The sequence below is a fragment of the Erythrolamprus reginae genome, chromosome 7 (assembly GCF_031021105.1).
Source record: "Erythrolamprus reginae isolate rEryReg1 chromosome 7, rEryReg1.hap1, whole genome shotgun sequence".
NCBI classification, from domain to species: domain Eukaryota; kingdom Metazoa; phylum Chordata; class Lepidosauria; order Squamata; family Dipsadidae; genus Erythrolamprus; species Erythrolamprus reginae.
Genome location: NC_091956.1, coordinates 15,249,875 through 15,261,957, shown reverse-complemented (window position 1 = coordinate 15,261,957; position 12,083 = coordinate 15,249,875). Strand labels below are relative to the sequence as shown.

General features: G+C 44.0%; 2 protein-coding genes across 2 annotated transcripts in view; one reads left to right on the top strand and one right to left on the bottom strand.

The window, feature by feature from the left end:
• LIAS (lipoic acid synthetase) overlaps positions 1-10,599 on the top strand; it is a 19,677-nt gene extending 9,078 nt beyond the window's left edge. The window contains exons 6-11 of the mRNA XM_070757086.1: positions 1,115-1,172; positions 1,291-1,419; positions 3,039-3,184; positions 3,936-4,006; positions 5,892-6,003; positions 10,066-10,599. Coding sequence (XP_070613187.1) covers positions 1,115-1,172; positions 1,291-1,419; positions 3,039-3,184; positions 3,936-4,006; positions 5,892-6,003; positions 10,066-10,118 — 569 coding nt within the window. The 3' untranslated portion in view covers positions 10,119-10,599. The remainder of the gene's footprint in view (positions 1-1,114; positions 1,173-1,290; positions 1,420-3,038; positions 3,185-3,935; positions 4,007-5,891; positions 6,004-10,065) is intronic.
• The window catches only part of UGDH (UDP-glucose 6-dehydrogenase), a 33,647-nt gene continuing 31,767 nt past the window's right edge, over positions 10,204-12,083 (bottom strand). Inside the window, 1 exon segment of the mRNA XM_070757085.1 lies at positions 10,204-12,083. Coding sequence (XP_070613186.1) covers positions 12,024-12,083 — 60 coding nt within the window. The 3' untranslated portion in view covers positions 10,204-12,023.

The window sequence follows — 12,083 nt, the reverse complement described above, 5'->3', positions numbered from 1 at the left end:
CCCCCAGAGATTAGAACTGCCCCCACCCTCCTTGCCTTTCGTAAACAACTTAAAACCCACCTCTGCCGCCAGGCATGGAGGAATTGAGATCCTTTTCCCCCCTAGGCCTTTACAATTCTATGCATGGTATGTATGTATGTATGTATGTATGTATGTATGTATGTATGTATGTATGTATGTTTGGTTTTTATATTAATGGATTTTTAATCATTTCTAATATCAAATTACTATTGTACACTGTTTTATTGTCGCTGTTAGCCGCCCCGAGTCTCTGGAGAGGGGCGGCATACAAATCCAATAGATAGATAGATAGATAGATAGATAGACAGACAGACAGACAGACAGACAGACAGACAGACAGACAGACAGACAGACAGACAGACAGACAGACAGACAGACAAATAAATAAATAATTCTTTATTGGTCAAGTGTGATTGGACACACAAGGAATTTGTCTTTGGTGCAGATGCTCTCAGTGTCCATGAAAGAAAATATACATTTGTCAGGAATCATGAGGTGTCAAATAAGTAGTGAGGAAACAATCAAGATGAGAATAGAATAGAATAGAATAGCAACAAGTTACATTCATACAGTCTTAAGTGGGAGATGAGTGATAGCAACGATGAGAAGGCTAATAGTAATAGCAATGCACTGTTAATGAATAGTTTGTCAGTGGTGAAGGAATTATTTGTTAAGCAGAGTGATGGCATTCAGGAAAAAACTGTTCTTTTCTCGAGTTGTCTTGGTGTGCAGTGCTCTGTAGCGACGTTTTGAGGGTAGGAGTCGAAACAGTTTGTGTTCAGGATGCGAGAGGTCAGTCAATATTTTCCCTGCCCTCTTTTTGACTCGTGCAGTCTACAGGTCCTCAATGGAAGGCAGGTTGGCAGCCATTGTTTTTTCTGCAGTTCTGATTCTCCTCTGAAGTCTGTGTCGGTCCTGCTGGGTTGCAGCACCAAACCAGACAGTTATAGAGGTGCAGATGACAGACTCAATGATTCCTCTGTAGAACCGTATCAGCAGCTCCTTGGGCAATTTGAGCTTCCTGGTTCCTCAGATCTGCCTAAAACTATCTTGGATCTTTGGGGGGAAATAACTCTAGAAATCTCTTTTGCAGATCTTCCCGACGGAGGCGCCGAACACTTTGCGAAGACCGTCTCGCACTTAAAAGAGAGGTACGGGGAAATACAAATATCCCGAAAGGCAAAAACCTCTCCCTATTTTTTTCAGAAGAGATTTCTTTGAAGTGGTCTTCTCGGCTCTTAGGCATGTTTACACACCTTTCCTTTGCAGGAATCCCAACATTTTGGTGGAATGCTTAACGCCTGACTTCCGGGGGGATCTTGACGCAGTGGAGAAAGTAGCTTTGTCTGGATTAGATGTCTACGCCCACAACGTGGAGACAGTTCCAGAATTGCAGAGGTGATGGGAAGGGATCGTTCAACCAGAGAATGTCCTTGTTCAAAGGGACATTGGCAGTACAGTGGTACCTCTAACTATAAACGCCTCTACTTATGAATTTTTTCTAGATAGGAACCGGGTGTTCAAGATTTTCTTGCCTCTTCTCAAGAACCATTTTCTACTTACAAACCTGAGCCTCCAAAACTGTAACCAGAAAAGGCAGGGAGAAGCCTCATGGGGCCTCTCTAGGAATCTCCTGGGACGAAAGAGGGACGAAAAAGGCAGGGAGAAGCCTCCGTGGGGCCTCTCTAGGAATCTCCTAGGAGGAAACAGGGCTGGAAAAAGCAGGGAAAAGCCTCTGTGGGGCCTCTCTAGGAATCTCCTGGGAGGAAACAGGACCAGAAAAGGCAGGTAGAAGCCTCCGTGGGGCCTCTCTAGGAATCTCCTGGGAGGAAACAGGGCCGGAAAAGAGAGGGAGAAACCTCTGTGGGACCTCTCTAGAAATCTCCTGGGAGGAAACAGGGCCAGAAAAAGCAGGGAGAAGCCTCCCTGGGGTCACTCTCAGAATCTCCTGGGAGGAAACAGGGCCTCCACCCTCCCTGTGGTTTCCCCAATCGCATGCATTATTTGCTTTTACATTGATTCCTATGGGAAAAATTGCTTCTTCTTGCAAACTTTTCTACTTGAGAACCTGGTCACGGAACAAATTAAATTTTTAAGTAGAGGTAGCACTGTATTGGGTTGCTAATGTTACGGTCAGGCACCTGTGCGGTGGAGCTACGCGTGCAGCTTTGGGTGACTGACAGGCGTGTGCACATGCCCCAGGAAGATCTTACTTCTACGCATGCGCAGGAAACAAATTGTCGTGAAATCTTGCGAGGGGATACACACGTAAGTTTTTGTTAATTTTTTGCTTCTGCGCATGCGCAGAAGCAAAAGAAAATCACCGAAATCTCACATACACTCGTGAGGTGACAAATTCTCGTGAAATATCACGAGGAGACGCAGGCGTGAGTTTTGGGCGATTTCTTGCTTCCATGCATGCGCAGAAGCCGAAAAAACCCACCGAAATCTTACGTACGCTCATGAAGTGACAAATTCTCGTGAAATCTCACAAGGAGACGTAGGCATGAGTTTTTGGCAATTTCTTGCTTCCATGCATGCACAGAAGCAAAAAAAATCACCGAAACCTCACGTACGCTTGTGAGGTGATGAATTCTCGTGAAATCTTGCGAGGGGATGAAGGCGTGAGTTTTTGGCGATTTCTTGCTTCCACGCATGCGCAGAGGCGAAAAAGTCACCGAAATCTCACGCACGCTCGTGTGGAAACACTCCAGGGGAAGATTTGAGCGACACCCTATGGGAAGGATGCTGCAAAATCCGTTTGCTCCTGATCAGCTGGGACTCGGGAGGTAGAGAATAGATGGGGATGGGGGCCACTCAGAGGTGGTATTTACTGGTTCTCCAAACTATTCAAAATTTCCACTACAGGTTCTCCGGAACGGGTCAGAACCTGCTGAATCCCACCTCTGCTATAAACCACCATTAAATGTCTAAGGCTTCCTGTGCTGCGTTTCGCTCCTGGGCTGTCTCCTTATAGTAGTCACGCCAAAAACCCGGCTTGACGCTTTTTCTTGCAGCAAAGTTCGTGATCCGCGGGCAAAATTTGAGCAATCCCTTCGCGTTTTGAAGCACGCTAAGGAAGTCCAGCCTAATGTGATTTCTAAAACGTCACTCATGCTTGGCCTGGGGGAGACCGACGAACAGTTGCACGCCACCCTGAAAAGTAAGTGGAGCAGGTGGGGGTTGATTGATTGATTGATTGATTGATTGGATTTGTATGCCGCCCCTCTCCGCAGACTCGGGGCGGCTAACAACAGTAATAAAACAGCATATAATAATAATCCAATACTAAAAACAGTTAAAACCCCATTATTATAAAAACCAAACATACATACAGACATACCATGCATAAAATGGTAAAGGCCTAGGGGGAAAGAGTATCTTAGTTCCCCCATGCCTGACGGCAGAGGTGGGTTTTAAGCAGCTTACGAAAGGGAAGGAGGGTGAGGGCAGTTCTAATCTCTGGGGGGAGTTGGTTCCAGAGGGCCAGGGCCGCCACAGAGAAGGCTCTTCCCCTGGGTCCCGCCAAGTGACATTGTTTAGTTGACGGGACCCGGAGAAGATCCACTCTGTGGGACCTAACTGGTCGCTGGGATTCGTGCAGCAGAAGACGGTCCCTGAGATAACCTGGTCCGGTGCCATGAAGGGCTTTATAGGGTTGCACTTCCCTGCCACTATTGGTGCGCTATCCGGGACTGTTGTGGGTGTGCGCACATCCAGCATGCAAATGTGTGCCTATCGGCATGAGATTTGGCTTCTGCGCATGTGCAGCATGCGAAATCTCAGAGGAGGATGTTCACACGGGCGAGATTTCGCCAATTTCCAGCAATTTCTTTGCCAAATCCTGGTTCTGTCATTTACTAAAAGTGTCTCTCTTTTTTTTAACAAACTCCCACCACCCCCACAAAAAAAAGGATTACGTGAAGCCGATGTGGATTGTTTGACCTTGGGACAGTATATGCAGCCTACAAAACGGCACCTAAAGGTAACATTTTTATATTTTATAAATAATTGGGAGGCTTATGGCTTTCGTTGCTTCAGATACTCTAAAACCAGAGGTGGTATTTACCAAATGTCAGCGTTCCAACTAAAAGTTGGTCACATGGACCACTAAACTTCTGCCACCAGGTCTGTACATGCCCATCTTAATCTGGCCTGGTGCTGACAAAAGATGACCTTGAAACTCTAAAAGGAATTTATTATGGCATTGGACCAGAGTACCTCCGGAACCGCTTGCTACCGCACAAATCCCAGCAGCCGATAAGGTCCCACAGAGTTGGCCTTCTCCGGGTCCCATCGACTAAACAATGTCGTCTGGCGGGCCCCAGGGGAAGAGCCTTCTCTGTGGTGGCCCCGGCCCTCTGGAATCAACTCCCCCCGGAGATTAGAACTGCTCCCACCCTCCTTGTCTTCCATAAACTACTCAAGACCCACCTATACCGCCAGGCATGGGGGATTTGAGACATCTTTCCCCAAGGCTCCTTATAATTTATGTTTGGTATGTATGTGCTGTTTGGTTTTTTAATTATGATAGGGTTTTTAGTTATTTTTAATATTAGATTTGTGCCATTATAATATTGTTTTTATCATTGTTGTGAGCCGCCCCGAGTCTTCGGAGAGGGGCGGCATACAAATCTAATAAATAATAATAATTATTATTATTTTGTCTACCTCTAATTGGTTCCTTATGCAACCTCCCCTCCCCTCTTCCCATAGCAAGAGACATTCCAAAAGAATGTGGCAGGCCAAAACCTCCAAGCTTTGGCCTGACAGGCGGCCTCCCCTCAAAAAGTGTGTCCCGTAAAACAAAAGGAAATACCTAGTAGGGGGTTCGTTTTTTGTATTATTTTGTATAGTGAGACAGTCGTTAAGTTTTACCAAATTTTACAACCTTTCTTGACACTTAAGTGAATCCCCTGTTTTAAAACTAGTAACCCATTGCTAAGCAAATCTGGCTTCCCCATTGACTTGGCTTGTGAGGTCACAAAAAGGGATCGTTTGATCCCGAGGACACGGCGAACCTCCTATCCGCCAAATGTTGAGCGCCTGAATTTTGGTCACATGACTTCAAAGGTCGCTGTGTGTGAAACAGTCAAGGGGTTCCCTTTCTTCCCACTGTCATAAATTCAGACGTTCACTAAACAAACTATTTTGTAAGTTGAGGACTATCTGTATAAAAGTGCTTTTGTGAAAACAATGGGAAAACTTACCATATTTTTTGGAGAATAAGACGCACCCCCCACCCAAGAGGGTGGAAATGTCGGTGCGTCTTATACACCAAATACAGTGTTCCCTCTATTTCCGCGGGGGATGCGTTCCGAGACCGCCCGCGAAAGTCAATTTTCCGCGAAGTAGAGATGTGGAAGTAAATACACCATTTTTGGCTATGGATAGTATCACAAGCCATCCCTTAAGACTTTAAACCCCTAAATTACCATTTCCCATTCCCTTAACAACCATTTACTCACCATTATTACTGGTACTCACCATTGAATAAGACATTTAGTGATCCTGATATTTATAAACATAATTATTTATTAACAATAATTATTTTTTTTTGTTATTTATTTGCAAAAATTATTAGTTTGGCGATGACGTATGACGTCACCAGGTGGGAAAAACCGTGGTATAGGAAAAAACCCCGCGAAGTATTTTTTAATTAATATTTTTTGAAAAACCGTGGTATAGGCTATTCGTGAAGTTTGAACCCGCGAAAATCGAGGGAGCACTGTATAGCCATTTTTGGCCTCCTGAAGCGCCACCCCGGCACTCCATTTTTGCAAAAATTGGGTGCACACAGGATTTGGAAGGCCTGCAGCATGCTCTTGGGGGTTGGGGAAAGGCCTTTATAATATCATTTTTTTTCCTAGGTGGAAGAATATGTTACTCCGGAGAAATTTAAACACTGGGAGAAAGTTGGAAACGACCTCGGATTTCATTACACAGCTAGCGGGCCTCTTGTGCGCTCCTCTTACAAAGCAGGTACGAGTTGTAGGACTGTAAGCAGTAATGGGCTGTTGCCCCCATTGGGGTGGGTGGGGGAGGACAGTGGTGGTAACTGGGTGGGGGAGGACAGTGGTGGTAATATGTTTATGCACTATTTATTGAATACTTATGTTCTGTCTGGGTTTTCCCAGACCTCAACACCAACTGAAAAAACAGCCAGACACTCTGGTAAAATCCAAAAGTATTTTATAGCTGGAAAAAATAAGCACAAAGGAAAACCTGTCTTCACAACAGACAGGCTATAATACGTTACAGCAGGGTCCTGATGTCCAGTCAATACCCCAAGCTTCTTGCTGGCACACCCCCACAAGGTTTCAATAGTCCAAGGCACAAACCAGGATTGTAAGCCACCAAAGTTCACAGACAGGTCTCACGAATCTCCAAGATAAAACTCCACAAGCCAGGAAGGGTGGGTCCGCCTTTTATCCTTTCCAAGAGCACCACACCCAAACCCAGCTGTGACCTCTAATGCTGGAAATACTTAGCCAATTGAGTCCGTCTCTGATTAGCTCTCCTTTGTCGCATATCTATGATGTCTTGAGCATTTTCCCCTAAGGAATCCAGGCTGCTTGCTGGGGAGAGCTCCCCCTGGTGGGACTCTGGCTGTCCTTCTTCTTCAGCCTGGGATTCCTCTTCCTCGTCAGTCTGCACCTCCTGTTCCTCAGCCTCTCCCTCTGAGCTGGAAACCGACAGAAGGTCAGCCATTCCCGGAGGGGTCCCAGACTGAACCACAACAACTTAATAGCCTTTTTAATGTCCTTCCTTCTCTAGTACCTTAGTATGATCCTGAAATTACTTTTAAAATAGGAAATAATTAAATGGTATGTTTTTACCCATAAACGCCTTTATTGCTTTAATCATTATCTAGAACTGAACTTTTATAGCAGTGAAAGAAAATTGAGCTACTTGCCTAACCTGTTATCATACTGAACCTTTTGGGTTCAGTACACAACCTTAAAATGTGACTGCTCCTCAACAAATAATGCTGTTTATCATGTCCTTTTTGTGGCTATTCAAATAATGGGACTTAATCAACTGAAAGAGTCCAAGAACCTATTGGAAAACTTATCTTAGACAGGGTTTTATTTTTGGGAAAACACAGTATCTATCTATGTATCTATCTAGCCATCCATCCATCATCTATCTCTCTATCATCTATCTAATCCACCTGTGATCATTTATCATCTGGTTAGGTCCCACAGAGTTGGTCTTCTCCGGGTTCTGTCGACTAAACAATGTTGTCTGGTGGGACCCAGGGTAAGAGCCTTCTCTGTGGCGGTTCTGACCCTCTGGAATCAACTCCCCCCAGAGATTAAGACTGCCACCACCCTCCTTGCCTTTCGTAAACTCCTTAAAACCCACCTCTGTCGTCAGGCTTGGGAGAACTGAGACATCCCCCCCTTGCCTAAGTAGTTTTGTGCATGATATGACTGTGTGTATGTATTTTATCTATTGGTTTTTTTTGTTTCTTTTTGACTTTTAAATGTAAAACTGTTATTTTAGATTTTAATTATTAGATTTTTTTACCATGTATTATTTTTATCACTGTTGTGAGCCGCCCAGAGTCTATGGAGAGGGGCGGCATACAAATCTAATAATCAATAATAATAATAATAATAATAATAATAATAATAATAATAATAATAATAAATAATCTGTCTCCATTTATCATCATCTATCAACCTGTCTATCCATCCATCATCATCTCTATCATCTATCTAATCCACTTATGGTTATCTGTTTATTATATATCTCTATCATCTATATTTATCATCTATGATCATTTGTATTCTATATCTATCCATCCATCATCTACCTATCATCGTTTTTCCCCAAAATAATACATTCCCTGATAATAAACCCAATTGGGCTTTTGAGTTCATGGCAATAAGGCCAAGCTCTTATTTCAGTGTTCAAAAAAATATAACACAGGGTCTTATTTTTGGGGAAACATGGTACAATAGCTAATTTCTGAGTTACTGGCAGATTTTGGATAGTATTTAGCTTTAAAAACCAAATGATGATAATTCTTTGAAATACGTTTGGCTTTGTGACTGCACTGAAACTTGTAGCAGCATCAAATAGCACAGAAGCTGTACATTTCAAGATGCTCTTGAAATTTGCCCCGAGTCCTTCAGGATTGGCAATGGGTGGCACAGAAGTCGAATTTATTTATTTATTTATTGGATTTGTATGCCGGCCATCTCTGCAGACTCGGGGCGGCTAAGCAACAGTGGGTAAAACAACATGAACAATCCAATTAATAAAAACAACTAAAAAACCCTTATTATAAAAAACCAAACATACCATGCATAACTTCTAATAGCCTAGGGGAAAGGATAACTTAACTCCCCCATGCCTGGTGACAAAGGTGGGTCTTAAGTAATTTGCGAAGACAAGGAGGGTGGGGTCCGTTCTAATCTCTGAGGGGAGTTGGTTCCAAAGGGCCGGGGCCGCCACAGAGAAGGCTCTTCCCCTGGGGGCCCGCCAAGCAACATTGTTTGGTCGACGGACCCGGAGAAGGCCAACTCTGTGGGACCTTATCGGCCGCTGGGATTCGTGCGGTAGAAGGCGGGTTCCGGATGTATTCTGGCCCAATGCCATGTAGAGCTTTAAAGGTCATTACCAACACTTTGAATTGTTACCGGAAACCGATTGGCAGCTAGTGCAGGCCGCGGAGTGTTGCAGAAACGTGGGCGAATCTAGGAAGCCCCACAATGGCTCTCGCGGCCGCATTCTGCACGATCTGAAGTTTCCGAACACTTTTCAAAGGTAGCCCCATGTAGAGAGCGTTGCAGTAATCGAACCTCGAGGCGATAAGGGCATGAGTGACTGTGAGCAGTGACTCCCTGTCCAAATAGGGCCGCAACTGGTGCACCAGGCGAACCTGGGCAAACGCCCCCCTCGCCACAGCCGAAAGATGATGTTCCAATGTCAGCTGTGGATCGAGGACGCAGGTAATGGACAGATGGAATTTTCCTTGGGAGGGCAAGACCCACAGCCACTCCGTCTTGTCTGGGTTGAGTTTGAGTTTGTTGACACCCATCCAGGCCCCAACAGCCTCCAGGCACCGGCACATCACTTCCACTGCTTTGTTGACTGGACATGGGGTGGAGATGCATAGCTGGGTATCATTGGCATATTGATTATAAATAACAAACAAACAAACATTGTTCCCCCCTCCAAAAAAGTTCCATTTCATCTTTAGATTCCCTCCCGTAATTGATGTCTTTCTTGTATTTTTCTGTAATACAGTGATCCCTCGATTATCGCGAGGGTTCCGTTCCAAGACCCCTCGCGATAATCGATTTTTCGCGATGTAGGGTTGCGGAAGTAAAAACACCATCTGCGCATGCGCGCCCTTTTTTTCATGGCCGTGCATGCGCAGATGGTGGAGTTTGCGTGGGCGGAGGGGAAGACCCAGGGAAGGTTCCTTTCGCCGCCCAGCAGCTGATCTGCTCGGTAGCGCAGCAGCAGCGAGCGGACGAAGATCGGGGTTTCCCCTTGTGCGTGGGCGGCGGGGAAACCCCGATCTTCATCTGCTCGCTCCTGGCTGCGGCCGCCCAGCAGCTGATCTGCTCGGTAGCGCAGCAGCAGCGAGCAGACGAAGATCGGGGGTTTCCCCACCGCCCACGCAAAGGGGAAACCCCGATTCGGCTCCTCGCTGCTGCTGCGCTACCGAGCAGATCAGCTGCTGGGCGCCGAAGGAACCTTCCCTGGGTCTTCCTCGCTGATGCCCCCGCCCGCCCGCCCGCCAGCAAGAGGGGGAGAGATAGAGAAAGAGAGAGAAGGAAAGAAAGAGATGAGAGAGGAGGAAGAGAGTGTGAGAGAGGAAGAAGCAAGATAGAGAAAGAGAGAGAGAAAGAAAGATGAGAAAGGAAGGAAGAGAGTGACGTCATCGGATGGGAAAAATCGCGATATAGCGTTTCGCGAAGAACGAGATTGCGAAAATCGAGGGATCACTGTAATGACAAAATGGGCAATGGGAGATTTTGCTGCTTGGCTAAAACCTCTGCTTTTGTTTTGGGGGCTGCACAGGTGAATTTTTCTTGAAAAACTTAATTCAGAAGAGAAAGAAGAAGGATATCTAACGCGTCCACAACCAGAAGAATCCCATTCCTTCCCTTGTGTTCTAGATGGCAACAACACGGATAAACTCAATGAAACAACTTGGGGTGGTTTTTTTTGTTGCTTTATAAAAAAAAAAAGAATACAAAATATTTTATTTGTTCCTGGACCCTGACACGTTCTGATATTATACAAAAAAATATCACTCATTATCCAACAAATGGCATTAGACACATCCAGAAAAACAGAGGTAGAATAAGGACACACACATTAAGGAATCAAAAGATGGATATGCATTTTTCACCATCTCTCATCAATAATCACTGTTTGCTCCCTATTAGCCCCCATCACATTGCTAACCATCTTTTTCAATGACAATCCTGATAATGAGCGATTCTCAGTCATTATCACCGTTTGCATAAAACACAATTTTCTCGTTGGCTTTAAATAGGATTAAAAACAATTGTACCGTAAATGATATTCTTGATTAAACTGTTGGAAGTTACAGCTACAATATTGTCTTTTTTCCGCTGACCCCAAACTAACAAGATCACTTTCTAAAAGGTCCGAATGAGGCTCTCGAGTTAAAAAATGAATCAAGTGTTGTTTGCAGCTGATCCAAGAAAAATGGAAGGATCGGTGATTTCTGTATTGTTATAGTACAAGTGTATTGAGGATTAAGCAATTCCTTTGCAGTGATGGGTATTCCAGTTTTATATTTATTTCTTGTGGGTACCGAAAATCAGAAACATCCTTTTGGTCATTATTTTATGTGTCGTCGTTTACTGGAAAAAGTTGGGGGGGGGGGGGAAATCAGATCTCTGTCTTGTAATGAGGATGTGAAAAGATATTGGTAATGCCCAAGATTCTGACAAAAACGAAGACATTTTCCCAGATATTTTAAGGATGTTCTTTGTTCAAGTTTACACAGCGTGCTTAAAACCATTACTTTTGCTTGCTTGGTTTTGGCTTACAGCATTGTACGAACCTGAGCAACTTTGATTTATTCAGCAAACCTGGTTGCTTAATGTAGCGTACTAAAATCAGATCAATTCGATACCTAGACAGAACTATAAAGTCCCAAGTCTGCTTTTAACCACGGTAAGAAACATGATTTGCTTAGCTTGTAAGGTGGGCTTCAGTAGAAATCTTGAAGATGATTGTCAGTGTATCGGCAATTGGAGAGAAAGCAGATTAATAATTCCTTATTTTGAGTCTTGTTCTGGAATAAGGCATTATTTTTATGCAAAGTTCCTCAGCCGTCATTTCATTAATGCCTTGATTTCACTCCTGAAAAAATTATGTCTTCACTGGAGGCTTCTATACCAGACAAGTCTTAATTTAAACTTCCAACATGAATAATATTGCATGGTACTAATTGGTTACTAGCTATTAAATAGGATAGGCAGCCCCTTGCGTTCTTCTACTTTCAATCCAAGACACCAACGCTAAAGTTTAAGTCTGTGATAAATCTTGCACAACAAAAAAACCCTAAAATCTTAGAAGTTCAGAGCCGATGGGTTGTTCCATTAAAAAAAAAAAAAAGGATTAAAAACACGATGATTGTATATTTAACACGTCATTGGTAAGAGTTACAATACTAGAAAAATAGGACCCTCTATAAAAAGGAGAATCTGGTTGAAAATGCCCCATGTAACGACGGCACTCAATAGTTCGTATAAAATCCTTCTCGCTGTATGCAAAAAAATACTAAAACTTCATTTTGGGAACGGAGCGTTAAGTGGGGTTTCAGCGGGAGATCTTTAATCTCCTACTGAAATAAAAATCAATTTTAATGCTTTATTGAGACTCAAAGGGTGCCTATTGTTTCTTCTGTTTTTTCCTTCTGTCCCAACTTTTTTGTACCAATGAAACCTAGGACCCTTGCTTCTTTAGAGGAGTGGTCCTGCAGGCTGAATTTCGGAATGTCACCGGATTGAGGCGAAAGGAATTCTTTTGGCTGAGACTTTCTTCCCGATTGTCGCAAT